General features: G+C 46.0%; 1 protein-coding gene and 2 long non-coding RNA genes across 3 annotated transcripts; all 3 read left to right on the top strand.

The window, feature by feature from the left end:
* Positions 1-7,511: 7,511 nt before the first annotated feature.
* LOC144733128 (histone H2A.V) lies at positions 7,512-22,365 on the top strand. The gene is made up of 5 exons (XM_078614891.1): positions 7,512-7,629; positions 14,349-14,432; positions 16,822-16,965; positions 19,274-19,373; positions 20,301-22,365. The coding sequence occupies exons 1-5, from the start codon at positions 7,627-7,629 to the stop codon at positions 20,360-20,362; spliced, it is 393 nt and encodes a 130-aa protein (XP_078471017.1). The 5' UTR covers positions 7,512-7,626; the 3' UTR covers positions 20,363-22,365.
* A 1,302-nt stretch (positions 22,366-23,667) lies between these two features.
* On the top strand, positions 23,668-24,020 carry LOC144733136 (uncharacterized). Its single transcript, XR_013588317.1, has 2 exons — positions 23,668-23,702; positions 23,869-24,020. It is a non-coding gene; the product is annotated as an uncharacterized LOC144733136 (long non-coding RNA).
* Positions 24,021-24,042: 22 nt separating this feature from the next.
* Positions 24,043-24,411, top strand: LOC144733135 (uncharacterized). The gene is made up of 2 exons (XR_013588316.1): positions 24,043-24,123; positions 24,183-24,411. It is a non-coding gene; the product is annotated as an uncharacterized LOC144733135 (long non-coding RNA).
* Positions 24,412-25,304: the final 893 nt, after the last annotated feature.

Raw genomic sequence — 25,304 nt, 5'->3', positions numbered from 1 at the left:
CTCACAACAACGAGCGGAGCGCCGGGTGGCTAAAGCACAGCAAGTTGGCACAGTAGGGGGCACAGGTGGTGCATCAGCCAGTCATCTCGGTCATCTCGGTCAGTCGACCCGTGGCACCTGGGTCTGCCCCGTGACCTCCTGCCAGCGGGCGTTCGACACTTCACGTGGCCTCAAGGTGCACATGGCCTGGCACAAGCGTCGTGGTGACGTCACCGCCACTTAGTGGCGAATGGCGGTTGTTGTTGCTTGATCCTGTGCGGCATTGATTGTGTTTATCGCAGTGCCCTTTCTTTCCCCTGAAACATCTGGACCCAAACCGGTTGTTGTTAGAAGCAGGCGCTGCTGCGTGTAGCCCAGAGCGGACAGGCAGACCGGCCAGGATCTTTCTGCGATGATGATGATGAGAGAGACACACAGACTCCAAATAGACACATTGTCCTGCGGAGGGAGCTGGTAGGAACGTTGGTTGCTCGGTCAATGGCCTGCAGGGTCAACGGCGGCGTTGTGTATTCCGCAAATATGCCCGACTGTGAGGGCGGGCACAAGCCGGCGTGAGTAGGTTGAACGTTGAGTTTTATAAGGGCACCACGGGGTGAGCAGCCCCTCCCCACCCCTCCCACCCCCCACCCAGCCCCACCCAACCCCTCCCTCCTCACCCAGCCCCACCCAGCCCCTCCCCACCCAGCCCCACCCAACCCCTCCCCACACAGCCCCACCCAGCCCCTCCCCACCCAGCCCCCACCCCTCCCACCCCCTCCCAGCCCCTCCCCAGGCCCACCCCTCCTACCCCCCACCCAGCCCCTCCCCACCCTCCCCACCCAGCCCCTGCCCTCCCACCCCCCACCCAGCCCCACCCTCCCACACCCCTCCCCACCCAGCCCCACCCCTCCCATTTTTGGATGCAGGACGGACGGACACAATAATCCCCTGTGGGCTGGTGGGACCAGGAGGTTCCTACCAGTATATTACAACAGCTGCAGCAGCAGACATCGTCAGGGTCACAGGATGGAACCCACGACCTCCTGTAGACCTGGTGAGGTAGTCAACATCTCCCAGTGTCACGGGATGGAACCCACGACCCCCCTGTAGACCAGGCGAGGTAGTTAACATCTCCCAGTGTCACGGGATGGAACCCACGACCCCTGTAGACCAGGCGAGGTAGTTAACATCTCATAGCCACCCTGATGGCTGTAGGGGCAAGTGCTGTTAGCGAGTAGCAGCGTCTATGAAGGCTACCGGCACTGTGGCTACATGAACAGACACACACACACAGACACACACACACAGACACACACACACACACAGACACACACACACACACAGACAAAGACAAAGATCCCCCGTATAGCCTTAACAGACTGTAGGGGCAAGTGCTGTTAGCGAGCACCTATGAAGGCCGGAACAGTACACGAGGGGGTGGGTGGCCAGCACCACGCCCGACCGCCTTTGTCTCCCCAGTGGCAATGTTTACACACCGCACCAGGTACTCATTTAAGGTTGAGACGACCTAGGGGAGGTCCAGGACCGGTGCAGATAATCGTCACTGTGGTGACACACACAGACACAACAACAACAACCGCCATTCGCCACTAAGTGGCGGTGACGTCACCACGACGCTTGTGCCAGGCCATGTGCACCTTGAGGCTATCACGTAAAGTGTCGAACGCCCGCTGGCAGGAGGTCACGGGGCAGACCCAGCAGGTGCCACGGGTCAACTGACTGAGATGACCGAGATGACTGGCTGATGCACCACCAGTGCCCCCTACTGTGGTGACACACACAGACACACAAACACACACAGACACAGACACACACACAGACACACACAGACACACACAGAGACACACACAGACACACACACTGACACACGCAGACACACACACTGACACACACAGACACACACACACTGACACACACAGACACACACACACTGACACACACACAGACACACACACAGACACACGCAGACACACACTGACACAGACACACACACACTGACACACACAGACACACACAGACACACACACACAAACACACAGACACACACACACAGACAAACACACACAGACACACACACAGACACACACACACAGACACACACACACAGACACACACACAGACACACACACAGACACACACACAGACACACAGACACACAGACACACACACACACAGACACACACACACAGACACACACACACACTGACACACACACAGACACACACACACAGACACACACACACACAGACACACACACACAGACACACACTGACACACACACACACAGACACACACACTGACACACACACACAGACACACACACAGACACACACAGACACACACACACAGACACACACACACAGACACACACACAGTGACACACACACAGACACACACACACAGACACACACACAGTGACACACACACACAGACACACACACTGACACACACACAATCTGTTGATAGTGGAAGTTCGCCCCCTAGTGGACTTCCCGCATGACAACTTCGGCCCGACGCATTCTCCTCCAATCAGCGCAGAGAAACTGGGGACACGTGGGGCCCCGTGACGTCACCGCACGCGATTACCGTGACGTCACTTTACATCTTCGTCAAAGTGTAATTTTAAAAATGCAAATATACCCGGCGACGTCACGCGGTGACGTGTTTCACGATAATCGGTCACGTCACGCAGCTCGGCGACGTGATGACGTCACCACGCTGGAGCCGGCCTCCCCCGAAGGTTGGCCAATTCCTATTGGCTGTTGATTCCCCTCCCCTCCCTTCCACCCCTCCCACAGGCAAATGGCGCTCGCTCATTGGTTGAATTTTGACTTAAAAGGCACGTAGCTAGATAATTAAAATAATGCGTAAATAGAAATTTAAAGTTTTAAAATTAAATAAAAAATATTTCATTTAAGATAATAAAAGCAAAAAACCCAAGATTAAAATTATAAAATAAAATTACAAATGATTTGAAAATAATAAAAGCTCATTAACTTTTTACATTTTTTATTTTTGTATTTTATTTTATAATTTTTATTTTCTATCCACGTGACTTCAACGAACGAACCAAGAATAAAAATGAGACGACTGAGATTATACGTTAAATTATTTACCATCTTCGTTGCTACAATGTTACGATTGGATACATTTGGAAGAAGAAAAAAATGTCGTTTTAAAATTCTATTCTTGGTTCTTTCGGTAAAGTCACGTAGATAGAAAAAAATAATTTAAAATAAAAGTAAAAACCCACGTGGGAAGATAGAAAATAACAATTAAATTAAATAAAAAATAAAGTAAAAAAGCTAAAAACCTACGTGGGTGTCTTGCTTTGGTTCTCGCCAAAAAATGTTTGCTTCTTATTTATTTTTGTATTTTATTTTTAGTTTTCTATCTTCAAAAAAAATCCACGTGTTTTTTGTGCTTTTATTTTTAAAAAAATTTTATTTTCTCTCTACGTGACTTTACCGACAGAACCAAGAATATGAATTCCTGCAGTGACGAAAGTTTTAAGTGAAAATGTAACTTCTAAAATTATATTCTTGGTTCTTTCGGTAAAGTCACGTAGATAAAAAAACTAAAACATACAAAAAAAAATATAAATAAATTTAATTCATGAAAATAATAAAAAAACAAAAACCCACAATCATTTTTTTTTATAAAAAATGTTTTACTAAAAAATTGGAAAATAATAAAATGACATACAAAAATTAAATAATACATTACATATATAATAAATATACTCAATTGAAAATAATAAAAGCAAAACACCCACAATAAAAATAAAACATCTAAATAGTAAAATTAAATTTTTATTACAAATTTAAAACTAAAATAATTGAAATTAATAAAAGCAAAAACAAATTTTTTATTAGAATTTTCCTAAATTAATCAACGATTTTAAAGGATAAAATTGTTCACCGGATATTTAGCGTCGTGAGGGGGGAATTTATTTAAATAACGAATCCCGTTGGTCTGTATTAGTATAATTAACAAGATTTGTTTGTTTAAAACTAAATTTGGCCCCAGATTAATGTATTCGGTCGACGCCCACAGTTGGAGAACATCGCATTTAAATTAAAACTGTAAATTATTATTAAATTATCGTCGATTTCCATTCTTGGTTGCATTTGGAGGCTCCGCCCCCTCTTGTCTCTCCGCCTGATGAAGACCGCTTTGGTAGTACATGTTGTTTATGCCATTTATTGTGAAAATTCTGTCACAGTTCCTATGATTGCTTTTTCATTGCTTTCATGGCTTTATTTTGGTGATTTCGAAAAGTGTATTGGTTTAGCCATGTTTGTTTGTTGTAGTACAGAGTTAGACTGATGGCCTTAATTTAAGCTGTCTTGTGGTTGTTGTTGTTGTTGTTTGACTTGCATCCCACTGGGATTTTTGCACACAGCGTTGGTGTACGGTGTTTTTTCTGCAATATTTTGCTGTCTTTTCTTGGATTTTCTGTTTGCACTTAGTCACATATTCACTTTAAGATGTTTTTTTGTTCATGTTTTTGTTTTTTGTTTGTTGCGGTTGCACCCGATTCAAGAGCTGAATGGCTCACAGGGCTATACCTAATAAATGAACTTGAACTTGAACTTGTGTTGCTATCGAAACGTCGTGGCGGGTTTATTTTGCTTTCATTATTTTCAATTTATCATTTTTATTAAAAAAAAATTGTTTTATTATTTTTATAAATTTTATATGAATTCCAGCAGTCACGAAAGTTTTAAGTCAAAATTTAAGTCGCAATTTTGCTTTTATTATTTTAAATTTATTCTTGAATTTTTTTTATTAAAAAATGTACTTATTACTTTTCATTATTTTTACTTTCTTTTTATTTTTCTACCTACGTGACTTTACCGAAATAACCAAAAGTATGAATTCCAGCAGTCACGAAAGTTTTAAGTCAAAATTTAAGTCGCAATTTTGCTTTTATTATTTTAAATTTATTCTTGATTTTTTTATTTAAAAATGTACTTATTACTTTTTATTATTTTTACTTTCTTTTTATTTTTCTATCTACGTGTGCTTTACCGAAATAATCAAGAGTATGAATTCCTGTAATCACGAAAGTTTTAAGTCAAAATTTAAGTCGCAATTTTGCTTTCATAATTTTGAAAAATACTTTTTTTATTTAAAAATGAATTTATTCTTTTTATTTTTTTATTTTCTACCCATGTGACTTTACCTAAAGAACCAAAGAGTATTGATTCCTGCAGTCACGAAAGCTTCAAATCAAGATTGAAGATTCATTATAAAGCAACCAATTAATTCAAGTCAGCGTTGATGTGGGATAAAGCGCCGCCTGATTCACGTCAATCCCCCCTAGGCTCTAAGGAAAGCTGTCTCGGGTGTGGACCAATCAACTTCAAGGACAGTGCATACATTATCAGAGTTGTGTGTTTTGTTTGCATTACGGCTGCAGGTATTGTGGTCTATACAAACATGACTCCTTGTAAAAAAAGGTGTCATTTGTGTTGCCAGATAGAAGGGTAAAAACCCAATTATACTGGTAGGAACGAAGTGAACCAGCCTACAATAGATTATATCGTCCGTCCGTCCGGCCGATGTCCGATTAGGTGTAGCAGCATCGCCCCCTACTGCAAACACTTGGCAGGACCCTACAAAAACCTTTACACTCAGTGGGGCTTTCCTGGCTAAACAAGTGTAACATTCCCTTATAATTCCCTGAGATAGTTTTTAATTAAAACATTTAAATTAAAAATTAACTCACAACGGCCTAAAGCCTACAGCTAGGCCTAAAGCCTAGAACTAGGCCTCAAATTCTCCCTTTGTATCGTCCGATTCGGTGTATCAACATCGCCCCCTACTGCAAACACTTGGCAGGACCCTACAAAAACCTTTAGACTCGGTGACGCTTTGCTGGCTAAACAAGTGTAATGATACATGATGTGTATATTCTTTGGTTATTCGTTCCTACCAGCCCACCCCGCAGGGACCTGTTCATATTTTTTACTGGCAAATGAGGTTCCAATGGTCGAAATTTATTGTCAATTTCTTCAACGAACGGTGCCCCGATGTCAAACGTCATCCCAAGGCATCTAGGGAGGGAGGGTGGGGGGCGGTGAATTTAAAGCAATCCCATTGGTCAACGCGGCTATGTTTACGAATACAATTATAAAAAATGTCAATACATCACGAGGCATTAATTGTTACTCAATAGGCTCATTGTAAACGTGACTAATAACGGTTTAAAAAAATTGTAGTAAAAAATATTAATGTAAATTTACCCCCCCAACCAACCCCTCATTTCAGGGTGAGAGATTTAATATTCTTGGTTATTTCGGTAAAGTCACGTAAATAGAATAAAATAAAATATTAATAAAATACAAATAATAAAATAACATTAAAATGTTTAATAATAAATCAAATCAAATACAACATTCTAAATAATAAAAGCAAAAAAACCCACTATAAAAATAAATAATACAAATAGTTTAATTCATTTGAAAATTTAAAGAAATTGAAAAGAATAAAAGCAAAAAACCCACAATCAAAATAAATAATAAAAATAGTTAAATTAAATTGAAAATTTAAAGAAATTGAAAAGAATAAAAGCAAAAAACCCACAAAATAAATAAATAATAAAAATAGTTCCATTAAATTGAAAATTTAAAGAAATTGAAAAGAATAAAAGCAAAAAACCCACGACGTTTCGATCGCAACACAAGTGGCCTTCATCAGGCGGAGAAAAAAAAAGGTTGCCCGGATGTTGAATACGGTGGGGGGGAGGTTGGGGGGAGGGGGAAACCCCCCCACCCCCCTTGATGAGAACGAATCCGATTGGTTCCCGCCAAAAATTCAGATTTCAAAAACGAGCCGTTAAAATCCCCGGATGTTAAAATGTTAATTAGACGTGGGGGGCGGGTACCGTGATCATGGGGAGGTGGGCGGGGCTTAATTTGGCGGGAACCAATCAGATTGCTCGTTACAACCCACCACTTTCACAGGCCCCGCCTTTCACCACTGGCGGGAGGGTTGGGGAACCAATCAAATTCTGCCACTGCTTCCCGTCCCACCCCCTAATTTAAATAACTCCGCCCCTTTTGGTGGGGGTAGCAGTTGCTCCACCCCTCTCTCCCGCGTGAACCAATCAGATTCTCTGCTCCCCCAACACCCTCCGGCGTGAACCAATCAGATTCTATCTCTCTACCCCCCCCCCAGACACCCTCCGGCGTAAACCAATCAGATTATAACCACCCCCCACCCGTCCTCCCTCAACCAAACGCGAACGCTCATTGGCCGTTGTTCCCGGTGCGCCCAGCATCTAACCCAATCACATCGTCCCGTTCACCAACTCGGGGGAGGGGCCCTGTTGACCACACCCCTTTTTCCCTCCCCGGCGTGGGGTCGGCGGGTGGGTGGGGGTGGTGGCAAGGCAACAACCAATCAGAACGCGGGGAATTGTCAACGAGGGGGGGGGGGCACCCACCCTCCCCTCTTCCCCCGCCCCTCCGTCGCTCCGCCCAGGTATAAAAGGGGCGCCGCCTCCCTTCCCGCCCTTTTTTTGTGCTCAGTTCGTTGTGAATCTTTCCCGGGGTGACCCCCAGCGCCGTTCGTCGCCACTGCCGCTTTCACCCCCCTCACAGACGAACTGCGACCGCCATGGTGAGAGGTGTGGGTGGTGGTGGTGGTGGTGTGTGTGTCTGTGTGGGGGTAGTGGTGGCGTGTCTGTAGGGGTGGGGTGTGGGGGTAATGGTGGTGTCTGTGGGGGGGGAGGTGGTGGGGTGATGTTAATGGTGGTGTGTTTTGGTAGTGGTGGTGTGAGGGTAATGGTGGTGTGAGGGTAGTGGTGGTGTGTAGTGGTGGTGTGTCTGTGGGGGTAGTGGTGGTGTGGGTGTGTTTGTCTGTCTGTGTGTGGTGTGTGTGAGGGTAATGGTGGTGTGGGGGTAGTGGTGGTGGTGTGTAGTGGTGGTGTGTCTGTGGGGGTAGTGGTGGTGTGGGTGTGTGTGGGGGTAGTGGTGGTGGTGTGTAGTGGTGGTGTGTCTGTGGGGGTAGTGGTTGTGGTGGTGTGTTTGTCTGTGTGTGTGTGGTGTGTGTGGGGGTAGTGGTGGTGTGGGTGTGTGTCTGTAGTGGTGTGTGTCTGTAGTGGTGGTGTGTCTGTGGGGGTAGTGGTGGTAGTGGTGTAGGTGTGTGGGGTTGTGGTGGTGTGTTTGTCTGTGGGGGTGGGTGTGTGTGGGGGTAGTGGTGGGGTGGGTGTGTGTGGGGGTAGTGGTGGTGGTGTGTCTGTGGGGGTAGTGGCGTAGGTGTGTGGGGTAGTGGTGGTGTGTGTGGGGGTAGTGGTGGTGTGTGTGGGGGTAGTGGTGGTGTGGGTGGGTGTGGGGGTAGTGGTGGTGTGGGGGTAGTGGTGGTGTGGGGGTAGTGGTGGTGTGGGTGTGTGTGTGGGGTAGTGGTGTAGGTGTGTGGGGTAGTGGTGGTGTGGGTGGGTGTGTGGGGTAGTGGTGGTGTGTGTAGGGGTGGTTGTGGTGCAGGTGTGTGGGTAGTGGTGGTGATGGTAGCGGTTAACCAAACACCACCAGTGACAGCACCGGTCCTGGGCCTCTCCTAGGTCGACTCAGCCTCAAATGAGTAGCTGGTGTTGTGGTGGTGGTGTAGCACTGGGGGAGAGACAAAGGCGGCCTCGGTGCCCGTAGCCTTCATAGGTGATGCTCGCTAACAGCACTTGCCCCTAGAGTTTATTAGAGGCTACCTGGGAATACCTTTGTCTGTGTGACAGCACTTGCCCCTGCAGCCCTGCTAGAGGCTACCTGGGGATTCTTTGTGTGACAGCACTTGCCCCTAAGTAATTCTAGAGGCTACCTGGGGTGCATTTGTGTGGAACTGCACTTGCCCCCTACAGCCTTGCTAGAGGCTACCTGGGGGTACCTTTGTATAATTGCACTTGCCCCTACGTAATTTTAGAGGCTACCTGGGGGACCTTTGTGTGACAGCACTTGCCCCAGCAGCCTTGCTAGAGGCTACCTGGGGGTACCTTTGTCTAACTGCACTTGCCCCTGCTAGAGGCTACCTGGGCGTACCTTTGTCTAACTGCACTTGCCCCTCCAGCCCTGCTAGAGGCTACCTGGGGTTGCGTGGCGACCTTTGTCTTTGGTGTCTCTTCTTCGTGAGGGGAATTTTGTGGATTAAAAAATAACAAAATAAAACGTTTTAAATCATCAAACTTTGTTGCAAATTGCGAAGTGGAGAGGGGGGGGTGGTGTTTGTATTTATTTAGGTCGCAAAAGGCGGTTTAGATCGCGAGGATTTATTTAATTTTATTTAGTTTTTTGTTGTTGCGGCCTAGCAGCTCCTCGCCTGGTTTAGGCCTGCGCCTCCTCGCTCCCATAAACATTTAAGCGTCGATGTTGTTATCTGGCCCCCTGCCCTTGTTATCATCGCTCGTGAGCGTCTATCGTGTCACCCTCTTTGCGTTTATATTTTTTAATAATTATTAAGAGCCGTGGAATTTTTTATATTTGGCGGTGTGAAGCGAACGCGACAACAAAAATAAATTCCCGCCCTTTTTTTCCCTTTCACGTTGGGTGTTGTTAAAACAACAAACTATTGCACCTTTTACGCCGAGTTGGGCAACTTTAATAATAATAACCACGATGCACAAGTGTAAAGCCTAAGCTCGCTCTAAGTAGTAAAGTTTTTTTTAATTTTTGTTAAAAATTACAGTGATTTAACTCCCTCATACCACGCTAATTCAGTAACTTTAATAGAAATTCTCATAAAATTATCGCGATTAAAGCTCTTAGTTACGTAGATTAGTATTGCTTTATGTTAATGCAAATAATAAAATATCTAAAGTTATTTAAGTCCTCATACCAACAAACAACTCCCTCATACCACGCTAATTCAGTAACTTTAATAACAATTCTCATAAACTTATCGCGATTAAAGCTGTTATTAACGTCGATTATATATTAATATTGTTTTATGTTAATGCAAATAATAATATTTGTAAAGTTATTTACCTCCTGAAACCAACAACTCTCCCTCATACCACGCTAATTCAGTAACTTTAATAACTAAGAAACTTATCGCTATTAAAACTTGGTAACGTCGATTATATATTAATATTTTGTTTACGTTGATACAATATAAAGTTATTTAACCCCTCAAACCAAAAAAATCTCCTCCACTGAGGGGTGAACTTGTATAACAATACAAACTTTAACAAAAATATCGCGCTAAATATATCTTTATATTATTTGTTTAAAACAGACATTTTTTCAATTCTTATTTTACTTTCGTACCCACAACTCCACGGAGCTTAAGACAAATTAAAGTTTCGCTTTAAGGATATTTATATTAATATTTGTAACGTTGGTTATGTGTTTGTTGTTTAAAAAAAAAATTAATTTGTAACTTTGCCTCGTACCAACAACAAACTCGACGCTGAGGAGGTTTGAGAACTTTAACAACAACAACAAACTCAATATTGTTTGGGTCTTTCGTTAAAGTCACGTAGATAGTTTGAAATAAAACAAGAAAATATCATTTTATTTCCAACCTATCTGCGGAAAAGTCGCGTAGATATGTTGAAATTAAATAACTAAAAAAAATAACAATTTATTATCTACCTATATGGTAAAGTAGCGTGGATAGGTGGAAATAAAATAACAAAAAATAACAATTTATTTCCAACCTATCATAGGTAAAGTCACAGATATTTTGAAATAAAATAACTAAGAAAATAACAATTTATTTTCAACCTATCTATGGTAAAGTACCGTTGATAGGTGGAAATAAAATAACAAAAAATAACAATTTATTTCCAACCTATCATAGGTAAAGTCACAGATATGTTGAAATAAAATAACTAAAAAATAACAATTTATTTTCAGCCTATCTATGGTAAAGTAGCGTGGATAGTTTGAAATAAAATAACAAAAAATAACAATTTATTTCCAACCTATCATAGGTAAAGTCACAGATATTTTGAAATAAAATAACTAAGAAAATAACAATTTATTTTCAACCTATCTATGGTAAAGTACCGTTGATAGGTTGAAATAAAATAACAAAAAAATAACAATTTATTTCCAACCTGTCAAAGGATAAGTCCCGTAGATATGTTGAAATGAAATGACTAAAATAACCTTTTTTTTACAACCTATCATGGATAAAGTCACGTAGATTGCTTGAAATAAAATAACAACAATAAGTATTGCTTTTCTTTCAACCTATCTACGTGACTTTACCGAAAGACCCAAATAATATGAATCTCTGCACTCACGAAAGCTTTAAGATTTAACAACAATAATAGTGACGAAACTAATCACAGGTGTCGTGCCAGGGATATATTTTTTCTTATTCATAATGTTTATGTTTTTAAAATTGGTTTCATTATTTTAAACAAATTTCCCCCTCGGGTGACCAATGTTTACCAAGTTGTGTTTTGGTGTGCGTTGTGTGTCTGATGTGTGTTTGTGGTACGTGATGTGTCATGTGTTTTGGTGTTTGTGTGGTGTGTTTATGGTGTGAGTGTGTTTGTGGTGTGAGTGTGGTGTGAGTTTGTGGTGTGAGTTTGGTGTGTGTGATGTGTGTTTGTCTTTCGTGGTGTGTGTGTTTGTGCGTTTTAATGTGCAACTTCCTAACTGGAGATTTGTTAGCTTACTAGTAGTAGCTTAACAATGTAGAGTAAGTAGCTCACCTTTGTGCAATTTTATAGTAACAACCAAATAGTCTTAATGCATAACCTCCTAGAGACCCATAGACTAAATTATGATTGTATTTTACCAGGTCTTTAGTCAACTTGCTAACTGGAGGTATGTTAGCTTCGTGCTAGTAATAGCAGCTTCACCTAAGTAGAAGTTTATAGTAGCGGCCACATACTCTTAATGCCGAGACGCCCACACAGACTCAACTATTTTGTAGCGTTCCAAGTCTGAGGCACCACTCACTAAACTGCTGCATCTTTTTTTTCCAGAAGCTACCTGGCCCATCACACGATCGCAGCTTAACCAAGTAGCTGAATGAAATCATCATCGTCGTCGTCACATTTATAGCAGCAGCAGCCACTTGTTTGGGTTGCTATCAATAGCCCAAGTTGCTTCTGAAACAGAGCTGCAGTAAAACCTTGGATTGCGAGCGCAATTTGTTGCGGCAACGTGTTTCAAAGCACTCGTATATCAGTTGTGGTCACGTGACAGTCGGCAGACAAAGCGTACACACGTACTCCATTGGAACCTCTTGCCAGTCGCAAAATATGATACTTGTTTTTTTTTACCCATTTATCTGGCAACAAAACTGACACCTTTTTTACACAAGGAGTCGTGTTTGCATTGACCACAATATCTGCGGTTGGAATGCAAACAGAAAACACAACTCTGATCATGTATGCACTGTCCTTGAAATTGATTTGTCCACACCCAGACACAGTGCATACATTATCAGAGTTGTGTTTTTTGTTTGCATTCCGACCGCAGGTATTGTGGTCAATGCAAACATGACTCCTTGTAAAAAAGGTGTCAGTTTTGTTGCCAGATAAATGGGTAAAACAACAATTATCATATTTTGCTACTGGCAAATGAGGTTCCAATGGTGTTAATGCTTAGCCCGAGCTCTCATACTCTGATGGTGCATTGTCTTTGAGTTGTGCGCCTTTTGGCGTCATCTGGTCCAACACCATGTGAGACTAGGCTCTAAGGAAAGCTGTCTCGGGTGTGGACCAATCAATTTCAAGGACAGTGCATACATTATCAGAGTTGTGTTTTCTGTTTGCATTCCGACCGCAGGTATTGTGGTCAATGCAAACACGACTCCTTGTGTAAAAAAGGTGTCAGTTTTGTTGTCAATTATTGTATACGTACTACTCGTATTGCAAGACCTCGCTCGTTTATCAAATTAATATTAAAAAATTTTGCTTGTCTTGCAAAACACTCGCAGACCAAGTTACTCGCAATCCAAGGTTTTACTGCAGCTCTGTTTCAGAAGCTACCTGGCCCATCGCGAATGATAGCAGCTTAACCAACTAGCTGAAATTGTCATCATCGTCATCATCACGTGGACTTTTATAGCAGCAGCAGCCGCCACTTGTCTGGGTTGCTATCATTAAGTGATTACCCGTACCCTACCCGATACCCGGCTACCCGTACCCGGCTGGGTACGGGTACCCGTTTGCGACCCTGGTGCGGCCGGGTACGGGTAAGCAGTGAGTCATTGGTGAGTCACCGTTTGTCACTCATTTCCCAACGTCTTGTCTCTTCTCACAATTCAAGTTCCTAGAATCAACCCACCCGCACCTGCAACATGGCTTCATCCCAGAGGTCGCAATCGGGTACCCGTACCCGACCGGGTACGGGTAGGGTACGGATACAGCCGGGTACGGGTACCCGTTTGCGATCCTGGTGCGGCCGGGTACGGGTAAGGAATCAAAACCCGTTTGCGACCTCTGCTTCTAACACCTTGTCAAATACAACACATTCTAGTGCGGGTCTCTGCGAGGCTCCTAGAATCGTGGCGTTCGGAGTATTTTGCTGCGATTGTAAATGTCCGCGTGGTAAGCCACCGCCATTGAGCTGTCTTTGATTGCTCGGTCGCTTCTGAGGGAAGATTTTTTTCGGCTTAGTGGGTCTTGCACCTGGTGACTAAAATAGTTGAGTTTGTGCTCGGTGACTTTGAAAATATGTGGGTCTCTTGAGTGTGGGTCTCTACGAGTATGGGTCTCTGGGTCTATGTATCTGTATGGGTCTCCATGTATCTGTATGGGTTTCTATGAGTGGGTCTCTGGGTCCTTATGTACCTGTCCTTGAAATTCATTGGTCCACACCCGAGACCGTACGCCTTTTGGCGTCATCTGGTCCAACACCAATGGAGACTAGGCTCTAAGAAAAGCTGTCTCGGGTGTGGACCAATCAACTTCAAGGACAGTGCATATCATTATCAGAGTTGTTTCTTTTTGTTTGCATTTTGATTATTGTAAACATGATGCCTTGTATAAAGGTGTCAGTTTTGTACCAGTTTAAAGGGTAAAAACCTACTACAACATCCACATCTCCTTTGCCAGCACCAAAATATGATGATTGTTTTTTTCTCCTTTTCGAGTTTTTTATTTACATTCTGACCCACAGGCATTGTGATTAATGCAGACACGATTCGTTGTAGAAGATTTCAGTTTGGTGTTTTAACATCTTAACACAACTGTTTTGTTGCCAGCCGATGAGAGAGTGGGCCTGTCGCTTTTTCTCAGCCAGCCTGAACACCTCCTCTGTCAGCCAGGGTCTCTGGGGGGGGAGGTTTGGACCGCGTACCCAAAGCAGCCATTGCAGCTGCACGAGTCCCAAAATGTTTGCGATACCCACGAGGTCGTCGATTTATTTGTAAATGTTTTCTTTCAGGCTGGAGGGAAAGGCAAAGCGGGAAAGGACTCGGGCAAAGCGAAGGCCAAGGCTGTGTCACGTTCCCAGCGCGCTGGCCTGCAGGTCTGCACGACGCTCCTACACACCCTCCGTTATCGCAACGTTTGTCGGCCGGTTATGGCGGTATCGGTCTTGCAGTTATGGTGATATCGGTCCGTCACGAGCTACACGGGGATCTTGGTGTCTATACTCTTTAAGTTTTTTTGGTAAAGTCACGTAAGTAAAAAATAAAATTAATAAATTATTTAAAAAATTAATTTTTTCCTACGTGATTTCATTTTTTACTTACGCGACTTAACCGAAAAAACTTAAGAAGTGTGAAAATTAATAAATTATTTTCATTTTTCACCCACGTGACTTAACCAAAAAAAACTTAAGAAGTGTGAATCCTTGCAGTCACGAAAGCTTCAAATCTAAGGGATCTTGGTGTCTATACTCTGTTTTTTCGGTAAAGTCACGCAAGTAAAACATTAAATTCAAATTAATAAATTATTTTAAAAATTACATTTTCACCTCCGTGATTTCATTTTTTGTTTACGCGACTTTACCGAAAAAACTATGTATGTAGAGTATTAAAATTAATAAATTATTTGTATTTTTTTTCCTACGTGACTTAACCGAAAAAACTTAAGAAGTGTGAATCCTTGCAGTCACGAAAGCTTCAAATCCAGGGGATCTTGGCGTTTATACTCTTAATTTTTTTCGGTAAAGTCGTGTAGGTAAAACATTAAATTAAAATTAATAAATTATTTAAAAAAATTAATTTTTACCTACGTGATTTCATTTTTTATTTACGCGACTTTACCGAAAAAACTATATTAGAGTATTAAAATTAATAAATTATTTGGTTTTTTTTTCCTACGTGACTTTACCGAAAACACTTAAGAAGTGTGAATCCTTGCAGTCACGAAAGCTTCAAATCTAGGGGATCTTGGCGTTTATACTCTTAAGTTTTTTCGGTAAAGTCGTGTAGGTAAAACATTAAATTAAAAGTTAATGAAAGTAATAATGTAATATTATTATGATATGGAATATTATCACATTATTAATTTAATTAATTTTAATTGCGTTTTTTACATACTAATAGTAGTAATGTGATAATATTCCATATTATAGTAATATTCCATTATTACTTTAATTCATCTTCTTGGTTCTTTCGGTAAAGTCATCACGTAGAAGGGAAGTAATAAAATAATAAAAATAAAACATAATTAAATGCAATTTTCACGACGTTTCGGCCACAACGCAAGCAGCCGTCCTCAGGTGAAGAATGAAACACCAATCTTAATTTTGGAGCTTTCGTGACTGCAGGAATTATTCTTTGTTTCTTTCGGTTAAGTCACGTCTAAAGATAAAATAATAAATTAAAATAAAATAATAGCGACGTTTCGATTACAACACAAGCAATCGTCATCAGGCATAAAAGAAATGGCAACAAAAATCTAACTAGAAAACTATAGACAGACATACAAGCAGTTGATGTCTGTCTGCTTGTATGTCTGTCTATAGTTTTCTAGTTAGATTTTTGTTGCTTTTTCTTTTATGCCTGATGACGATTGCTTGTGTTGTAATCGAAACGTCGCTATTATTTTATTTTAATTTATTATTTTATCTTTAGACGTGACTTAACCGAAAGAAACAAAGAATGAAACACCACCAAGCTTGGAGCGTCTATTTAAGCTGGGTTGGAGGGGGGGAGGTGGGAAGAAGAGCGCCTAGACAAAATAATTTGCATATCAAGAGGAATTTAGCATATGGAAAATGCGTAGGAGGTGGGCGGGGGGGGGTTTCAAATTAATATTATGCCCGTGCATTATGCAGGATCAGCAGCATCAAAGGGAGGGGATAGGGGTAGCTTTAATAAAGGAAAGGAATGTTAATAGTATGTAGCTGCAGTAACTAAACAACCACGTAAAAAAACTAAAGTATAAACTACATAAAAAACTAAAGTATAAACTGCATAGCATCATCAGTATACTTACTATACTCTACAATAAGCTGAGTTACTAACAGCAAGTAATACATTACAATTCTACGTCGTAAAAATTATATAATATGCTTCCATCTAAACTTTATTCTCTTACATCACACGAGCATACACCATACTATATACCAGAGGTGTGGACTCGAGTCATGTGACTTGGACTCGAGTCAGACTCGAGTCATGAATTTGATGACTTGCGACTCGACTTGGACTTGCATAACAATGACTTTGTCCCACCTATGCTATATACTGCCATAGACAAACCCAACATTAAATTATATACTGTATTGCTATATACTTTAATTAACTTTTAATTTTGTTTTTCACCCACCTGACTTTACCGAAAACACTTAAGAAGTGTGAATTCTTGCCGTCACGAAACCTTTCAAGTCTAGAATCTCGGTGTCTGCACATTGAACGTTCCCCTTCTCCCCGCCTCGCCCCACGTTGTGTGGTGGTGGTCCCCAGTTCCCCGTGGGTCGAATCCACAGGCACCTGAAGACACGCACCACGAGCCACGGACGCGTGGGAGCCACCGCCGCTGTCTACAGCGCAGCCATCCTGGAGTACCTCACCGCAGAGGTGCTGGAGCTCGCGGGGAACGCCTCAAAGGTACTGACTACACACTGTGTAGTACACTACACTCTACACTACGTACTACACTACACACTGTAGTACACTACACTCTACACTACGTACTACACTACTCACTGTGTGTGTACACTACACATTCTGTACTCGCTGTGTGTGTGTACACTACACACATTCTGTACTCGCTGTGTGTGTACACTACACACATTCTGTACTCGCTGTGTGTGTGTACACTACACACATTCTGTACTCGCTGTGTGTGTGTACACTGGCTGTGTGTGTACACTACACTCTGTACTCGCTGTGTGTGTGTACACTACATTCTGTACTCACTGTGTACACTGGCTGTGTGTGTGTGTACACTACACTCTGTACTCACTGTGTGTGTGTACACTACACTCTGTACTCACTGTGTACCCTGGCTGTGTGTGTGTACACTACACTCTGTACTCACTGTGTACACTGGCTGTGTGTGTGTGTGTGTACACTACACTCTGTACTCACTGTGTACCCTGGCTGTGTGTGTGTGTGTACACTACACTCTGTACTCACTGTGTACCCTGGCTGTGTGTGTGTGTACACTACACTCTGTACTCACTGTGTACCCTGGCTGTGTGTGTGTGTACACTACACTCTGTACTCACTGTGTACCCTGGCTGTGTGTGTGTACACTACACTCTGTACTCACTGTGTACCCTGGCTGTGTGTGTGTGTACACTACACTCTGTACTCACTGTGTACCCTGGCTGTGTGTGTGTGTACACTACACTCTGTACTCACTGTGTACACTGGCTGTGTGTGTGTGTACACTACACTCTGTACTCACTGTGTACCCTGGCTGTGTGTGTGTGTACACTACACTCTGTACTCACTGTGTACCCTGGCTGTGTGTGTGTGTACACTACACTCTGTACTCACTGTGTACCCTGGCTGTGTGTGTGTGTACACTACACTCTGTACTCACTGTGTACACTGGCTGTGTGTGTGTGTGTGTACACTACACTCTGTACTCACTGTGTACCCTGGCTGTGTGTGTGTGTGTACACTACACTCTGTACTCACTGTGTACCCTGGCTGTGTGTGTGTGTACACTACACTCTGTACTCACTGTGTACCCTGGCTGTGTGTGTGTGTGTGTACACTACACTCTGTACTCACTGTGTACCCTGGCTGTGTGTGTGTGTACACTACACTCTGTACTCACTGTGTACACTGGCTGTGTGTGTGTACACTACACTCTGTACTCACTGTGTACCCTGGCTGTGTGTGTGTGTACACTACACTCTGTACTCACTGTGTACCCTGGCTGTGTGTGTGTGTGTGTACACTACACTCTGTACTCACTGTGTACCCTGGCTGTGTGTGTGTGTACACTACACTCTGTACTCACTGTGTACACTGGCTGTGTGTGTGTGTGTGTACACTACACTCTGTACTCACTGTGTACACTGGCTGTGTGTGTGTGTACACTACACTCTGTACTCACTGTGTGTGTGTACACTACACTCTGTACTCACTGTGTACCCTGGCTGTGTGTGTGTGTACACTACACTCTGTACTCACTGTGTACCCTGGCTGTGTGTGTGTGTACACTACACTCTGTACTCACTGTGTACCCTGGCTGTGTGTGTGTGTACACTACACTCTGTACTCACTGTGTACCCTGGCTGTGTGTGTACACTACACTCTGTACTCACTGTGTACCCTGGCTGTGTGTGTGTACACTACACTCTGTACTCACTGTGTACCCTGGCTGTGTGTGTGTGTACACTACACTCTGTACTCACTGTGTACCCTGGCTGTGTGTGTGTGTGTACACTACACTCTGTACTCACTGTGTACCCTGGCTGTGTGTGTGTACACTACACTCTGTACTCACTGTGTACCCTGGCTGTGTGTGTGTGTACACTACACTCTGTACTCACTGTGTGTACCCTGGCTGTGTGTGTGTACACTACACTCTGTACTCACTGTGTACCCTGGCTGTGTGTGTGTGTGTGTACACTACACTCTGTACTCACTGTGTACACTGGCTGTGTGTGTGTGTACACTACACTCTCTACTCACTGTGTATCCTGGCTGTGTGTGTGTGTGTGTACACTACACTTTGTACTCACTGTGTACCCTGGCTGTGTGTGTGTACACTACACTCTGTACTCACTGTGTACCCTGGCTGTGTGTGTGTGTGTACACTACACTCTGTACTCACTGTGTACCCTGGCTGTGTGTGTGTGTGTACACTACACTCTGTACTCACTGTGTGTGTGTGTGTGTACACTACACACTGTACTCACTGTGTGTGTACCCTGGCTGTGTGCGGTCCGACTAGGATCTGAAGGTGAAGCGCATCACCCCTCGTCACCTCCAGTTGGCCATCCGTGGCGACGAGGAGTTGGACTCCCTCATCAAGGCCACCATCGCTGGGGGAGGTGAGCCGGAGAGAGCTCACACGCTCGCCCACTCACACGCTCGCTCGCCCACACGCTCGCTCGCCCACTCATACGCTCGCCCACACGCTTGCCCACTCACACACTCGCCCACTCACACGCTCGCTCGCCCACACGCTCGCCCACTCACACGCTCGCCCACTCACACGCTCGCTCGCCCACACGCTTGCCCACTCACACACTCGCCCACACGCTCGCTCGCCCACTCACACACTCGCCCACTCACACGCTCGCTCGCCCACACGCTTGCCCACTCACACACTCGCCCACTCACACGCTCGCTCGCCCACACGCTTGCCCACTCACACGCTCGCCCACACGCTTGCCCACTCACACGCTTGCCCACTCACACGCTTGCCCACTCACACGCTCGCCCACTCACACGCTCGCCCACTCGCTCGCCCACTCGCTCGCTCACACTCGCACGCTCGCCCACTCGCTCGCCCACTCGCTCGCCCACTCGCTCGCCCGCTCGCTCGCCCGCTCGCTCGCCCGCTCGCTCGCCCGCTCGCTCGCCCGCTCGCTCGCCCGCTCGCTCGCCCGCTCGCTCGCCCGCTCGCTCGCCCGCTCGCTCGCCCGCTCGCTCGCCCGCTCGCTCGCCCGCTCGCTCGCCCGCTCGCTCGCCCGCTCGCTCGCCCGCTCGCTCGCCCGCTCGCTCGCCCGCTCGCTCGCCCGCTCGCTCGCCCGCTCGCTCGCCCGCTCGCTCGCCCGCTCGCTCGCCCGCTCGCTCGCCCGCTCGCTCGCCCGCTCGCTCGCCCGCTCGCTCGCCCGCTCGCTCGCCCGCTCGCTCGCCCGCTCGCTCGCCCGCTCGCTCGCCCGCTCGCTCGCCCGCTCGCGCATTTTGATGGCGCTGGCTAAAGGTGTCCCGTGGGCGATGTGTCGTGTCGTGTCTCCGCGATTGTCCCCCAGGTGTGATTCCTCACATCCACAAGTCTCTCATCGGCAAGAAGGGGCAACAGAAGACAGCCTAGCCAGGCCTGCAGCTACACACTCACTTCACACGCTAGACACCGTCACCACTCGCCACGCATGAACACACGCCACGCATGAACACTCACTACACATGAACACTCACTACACGTGAACACACGCAAGACACCAGTACTACACGCTAGACATGAACACAGACACCGTTACCACACGCTACGCATGAACACTCGCCACGCATGAACACTCGCCACGCATGAACACTCGCCACGCATGAACACACGCCACACATGAACACACAGACACACATGAACACACAGACACACATGAACACACATACACACAGGAACACGCGCTAGACATGAACACACGCCGCGCATGAACACAAGCCACTCATGAACACTCGCTGGACATGAACACTCGCTAGACACCACTACTCGCTACACATGAACACTCGCTGGACATGAACACTCGCTGGATATGAACACACGCTAGACATGAACACGCACTCTACGCATGAACACACGCGAGACACCCGTACTACTCGCTTACACACACACGCCACGCATGAACACACGGAAACCGGTACCACTCGCCACGCATGAACACTCGCTTAGACACCACTACTACTCGCTACACATGAACACACGCTCTACGCATGAACACACGGAAACCGGTACCACTCGCCACGCATGAACACTCGCTTAGACACCACTACTACTCGCTACACACGGACACGCGACGTGTCCGTGCGTTGGTGTAGCGCATGTTCATGCGTAGCGAGTGTTCACCACATACACGCACTCGCATATACACTCGCGCACCTACTCGCGCACCTACTCGCAGGCACACACACGGAATGATATTCTCACTCGCGCTTACTGTCACTCTCTCACACACCCCACTCGCACAGCTCACACACCAACACTCGCACAACCCACGCTCTCACAATCTCACACGCCCACTCTCACACACACACACACACACCTACAAACAGTCACGAACACACACACTCACGAACACACCCACTCGCGCGCACACACACCTACACACACCCACTCGCGTGCACACAAACCCACGCTCTCACAATCACACACATCCACTCTCTTACACATACACCTAAACACACCCACTCTCTCACACAATCTCACACACTCACAACCAGGGTCACTCACGTATGCGCACACACACACACACGGAGTGATGGTCTCACACGCGCTGACTGGCACACACACTCTCACACTCGCTTGTACAGATGCTCGCAGCGCACTCGGCATCGCCTGGATTCGAAAGCGTTGGGGCTGGCTGGGTGTGTTGGTGCGTGTGTGTGTGTGTGTACGTGTCTCTGTGTACGCGTGTGTGTACGCGTGTGCGTACGTGTGTGTGTGTGTACGTGTCTGTGTGTACGTGTCTGTGTGTGTGTGTACGTGTCTCTGTGTACGCGTGTGTGTGTGTGTACGTGTCTGTGTGTGTGTACGTGTCTGTGTGTGTGTACGTGTCTCTGTGTACGCGTGTGTGTGCGTACGAATGGACCCGCTTGTTAGTTTGTCTTCTCGAATCTCCCATCGCCGCCACCACCACCACCACCCCAAACCCTCCTCCCTCCGCCGTGTCTACCAAGTCGCCGGGTCTCTCTCTCGTGGTGAATGTCAGCGGCTGGTTGGTTCTGTTACTGCCTTTGATTGTGTGGTGGGGGTGGTGATGGTGACGTTCCCCCACGGTGGCTTGGTTGGGATGTTGACTACCTCGCCTGGTACGCGGTGGGGGCCGTTGTGGGTTCGATCTCCGCTTGGCCTGACGATGCCTGCTGCTGTAGATGGAGTGAGATGAGAGTGAGATGAGAGTGAGATGAGAGTGAGATGAGAGTGAGATGAGAGTGAGATGAGAGTGAGATGAGAGTGAGATGAGAGTGAGATGAGAGTGAGATGAGAGTGAGATGAGAGTGAGATGAGAGTGAGATGAGAGTGAGATGAGAGTGAGATGAGAGTGAGATGAGAGTGAGATGAGAGTGAGATGAGAGTGAGATGAGAGTGAGATGAGAGTGAGATGAGAGTGAGATGAGAGTGAGATGGGAGTGAGATGGGAGTGAGATGGGAGTGAGATGGGAGAGAGATGGGAGAGAGATGGGAGAGAGATGGGAGAGAGATGGGAGAGAGATGGGAGAGAGATGGGAGAGAGATGGGAGAGAGATGGGAGAGAGATGGGAGAGAGATGGGAGAGAGAGATGGGGGAGAGAGATGGGGGAGAGAGATGGGGGAGAGAGATGGGGGAGAGAGATGGGGGAGAGAGATGGGGGAGAGAGATGGGGGAGAGAGAGAGATGAGGGAGATGGGGGAGAGAGATATTTTCTGTCCACTCCCCACCGTCTCTCTCGCTACCTTTCACCCCCCTCCCTCTGAGTTGACTTATTTTTAAACACGATAAACTTTTATGGAATGAGGAGAGAGGAGGGTAGGATGGATTTTGCCCCCCCCCCCCCCCTGTTCACCCAGCCTGGCTCTTGCGAGGATGTTTTGTTACATTTTGTCGATGGTTGTAAAGGGGTTGGATGTGGTGTGTGGGGGGGTTGGCTTTTTAAAACTACGCACGAGAGAGGGTTTGCCTCGCCACAACCTGTTGTGGTGGTTGTGGTGGTGGTGGTGGTTGTGGTGGTTGTGGTGGTTGTGGTGGTGGTGGTGGTTGTGGTGGTGGTGCGACTCGCTACGAACTCTGAGCTTGTCCACCCTCAAACGGCGGTCTATTAAGAGGCTGCACTTGGCAGGGAGATGCTCCTGGGTGTGTTTGTTTAATGTTGCAGTTCTGCAGGAGTTGGTGGTGGTGGTGGTGGTCTGTTTGTTGTTGCTGAAGTTTTGGCTCCCGTCTGTTGCCCGGTCCAAACCTGCCACCCGCCCTCCTACCCCGTTGCCCTCTGGGAAATGCAAAAAGATTAAAAAAAAAGTTTCTTGACGCGGAGACAGACACGCGCAGACATACAGGAGACACACGGAGACACACACACACGGAGACACACACACACGGAGACACGTGGAGACATCCAGGAGACACGGAGACAGACATCCAGGAGACACACACACGGAGACACACACACGGAGACACACACGGAGACACATGCAGACATCCAGGAGACACATGCAGACATCCAGGAGACACATGCAGACATCCAGGAGACACATGCAGACATCCAGGAGACACATGCAGACATCCAGGAGACACATGGAGACATCCAGGAGACACACAGACAGACACGTGGAGACATCCAGGAGACACGGAGACACACACACACGGAGACACACACGTGGAGACACACACGTGGAGACATCCAGGAGACACACACGTGGAGACATCCAGGAGACACACACGTGGAGACATCCAGGAGACACACACGTGGAGACATCCAGGAGACACACACACGTGGAGACATCCAGGAGACACACACACGTGGAGACATCCAGGAGACACACACACGTGGAGACATCCAGGAGACACACACGGAGACACACACACGGAGACACACGGAGACATCCAGGAGACACACGGAGACATCCAGGAGACACGGAGACAGACACGTGGAGACATCCAGGAGACACACACACACGGAGACACACACGTGGAGACACACACGTGGAGACATCCAGGAGACACATGCAGACATCCAGGAGACACATGCAGACATCCAGGAGACACATGCAGACATCCAGGAGACACACGGAGACAGACACGTGGAGACATCCAGGAGACACACGGAGACAGACACGTGGAGACATCCAGGAGACACGGAGACACACACACACACGGAGACACACACGTGGAGACACACACGTGGAGACATCCAGGAGACACACACACGGAGACACACACACGGAGACACACGGAGACATCCAGGAGACACACGGAGACACACGGAGACATCCAGGAGACACACGGAGACACACGGAGACATCCAGGAGACACGGAGACAGACACGTGGAGACATCCAGGAGACACACACACACGGAGACACACACGTGGAGACACACACGTGGAGACATCCAGGAGACACATGCAGACATCCAGGAGACACATGCAGACATCCAGGAGACACGGACACACACACACGAAGACATACACAACATGTTTGATTGTTTTAGTAACATAGGGTTTGAAAATCCCCCCCCACCCTCCTGTCTCTCCCCGTACCCACTTTTTATAATAAATGTTGCTTCTCCCTTACCCATCTTCATTTCCGTTTCATTTATTGGGTGTAGCCCTGTGAGCCATTTGGCTCTTGAAAATCGGGTGCAACCGCAAAAAACACGAACAAGAAAACATCTTAAAGTGACTGTGCAAACAGAAAAATCCAGGGAAAAAAAAAAAACTGCAAAGTCTTCCATAAATAAAATATTAAAAAATATTCGTGGGTTTTTTCGGTAAAGTCACGTAGGTAAAAAATTTCAATTAGTAAAAGTATATTATTATTTTATTTTTATTTCACTTTAATTTAAATTGAATATGAATCCTTGCAGTCACGAAAAACGCGCTTTAATGAAACGTGTACTGCCTGAGCTGCCCTGCCCCATGCCTCCTCCCCCCATCGCCCCTCCCCCCTCCTCCCACACGCCCCGCCCCTGGGCGTGGCTCCCCGAGGCTTGCCGTGACGTCAGGGACCACGTGGTGATTCACAGGCAAACGTGAGTTTGGCGTGGACAATTAGAGGCGTGACAAAGATTGTTTTAAAAGTATAACCCGTAAAAACAAAGTTTTTCCACTATAAATCCTTTATATGCGTGGCGGCTAGAGTCCTCTCGTCCTCTGGCCTGAGATGGCTGCCACCTATGGGTCAGATGATTGCATTGCACCATTAAGCAATTGGTGATTAAATATAATATTTTGTCCTAAAAAGTGTAAAATTTTGGAATTTTTTTTTCACGAACATAAATTGTCACGCACAACGAGTCTGTGTGCAAAATGTCAGCTCGATTGGATCACGGGAAGTGGGTTAAAAAACGA

Source organism: Lampetra planeri, chromosome 45 (assembly GCF_965212315.1).
Source record: "Lampetra planeri chromosome 45, kcLamPlan1.2.h2, whole genome shotgun sequence".
Taxonomy (NCBI): domain Eukaryota; kingdom Metazoa; phylum Chordata; class Hyperoartia; order Petromyzontiformes; family Petromyzontidae; genus Lampetra; species Lampetra planeri.
The sequence above is the reverse complement of the archived record's forward strand: the minus strand, read 5'-3'. Positions and strand labels throughout refer to the sequence as shown.

Coding starts and splice junctions, on each gene's coding strand:
- LOC144733128 (XM_078614891.1), top strand. Junction 14,433..16,821: donor CCCAGCGCGCTGGCCTGCAG/GTCTGCACGACG, acceptor GGTGGTCCCCAG/TTCCCCGTGGGTCGAATCCA. Junction 19,374..20,300: donor GGCCACCATCGCTGGGGGAG/GTGAGCCGGAGA, acceptor ATTGTCCCCCAG/GTGTGATTCCTCACATCCAC.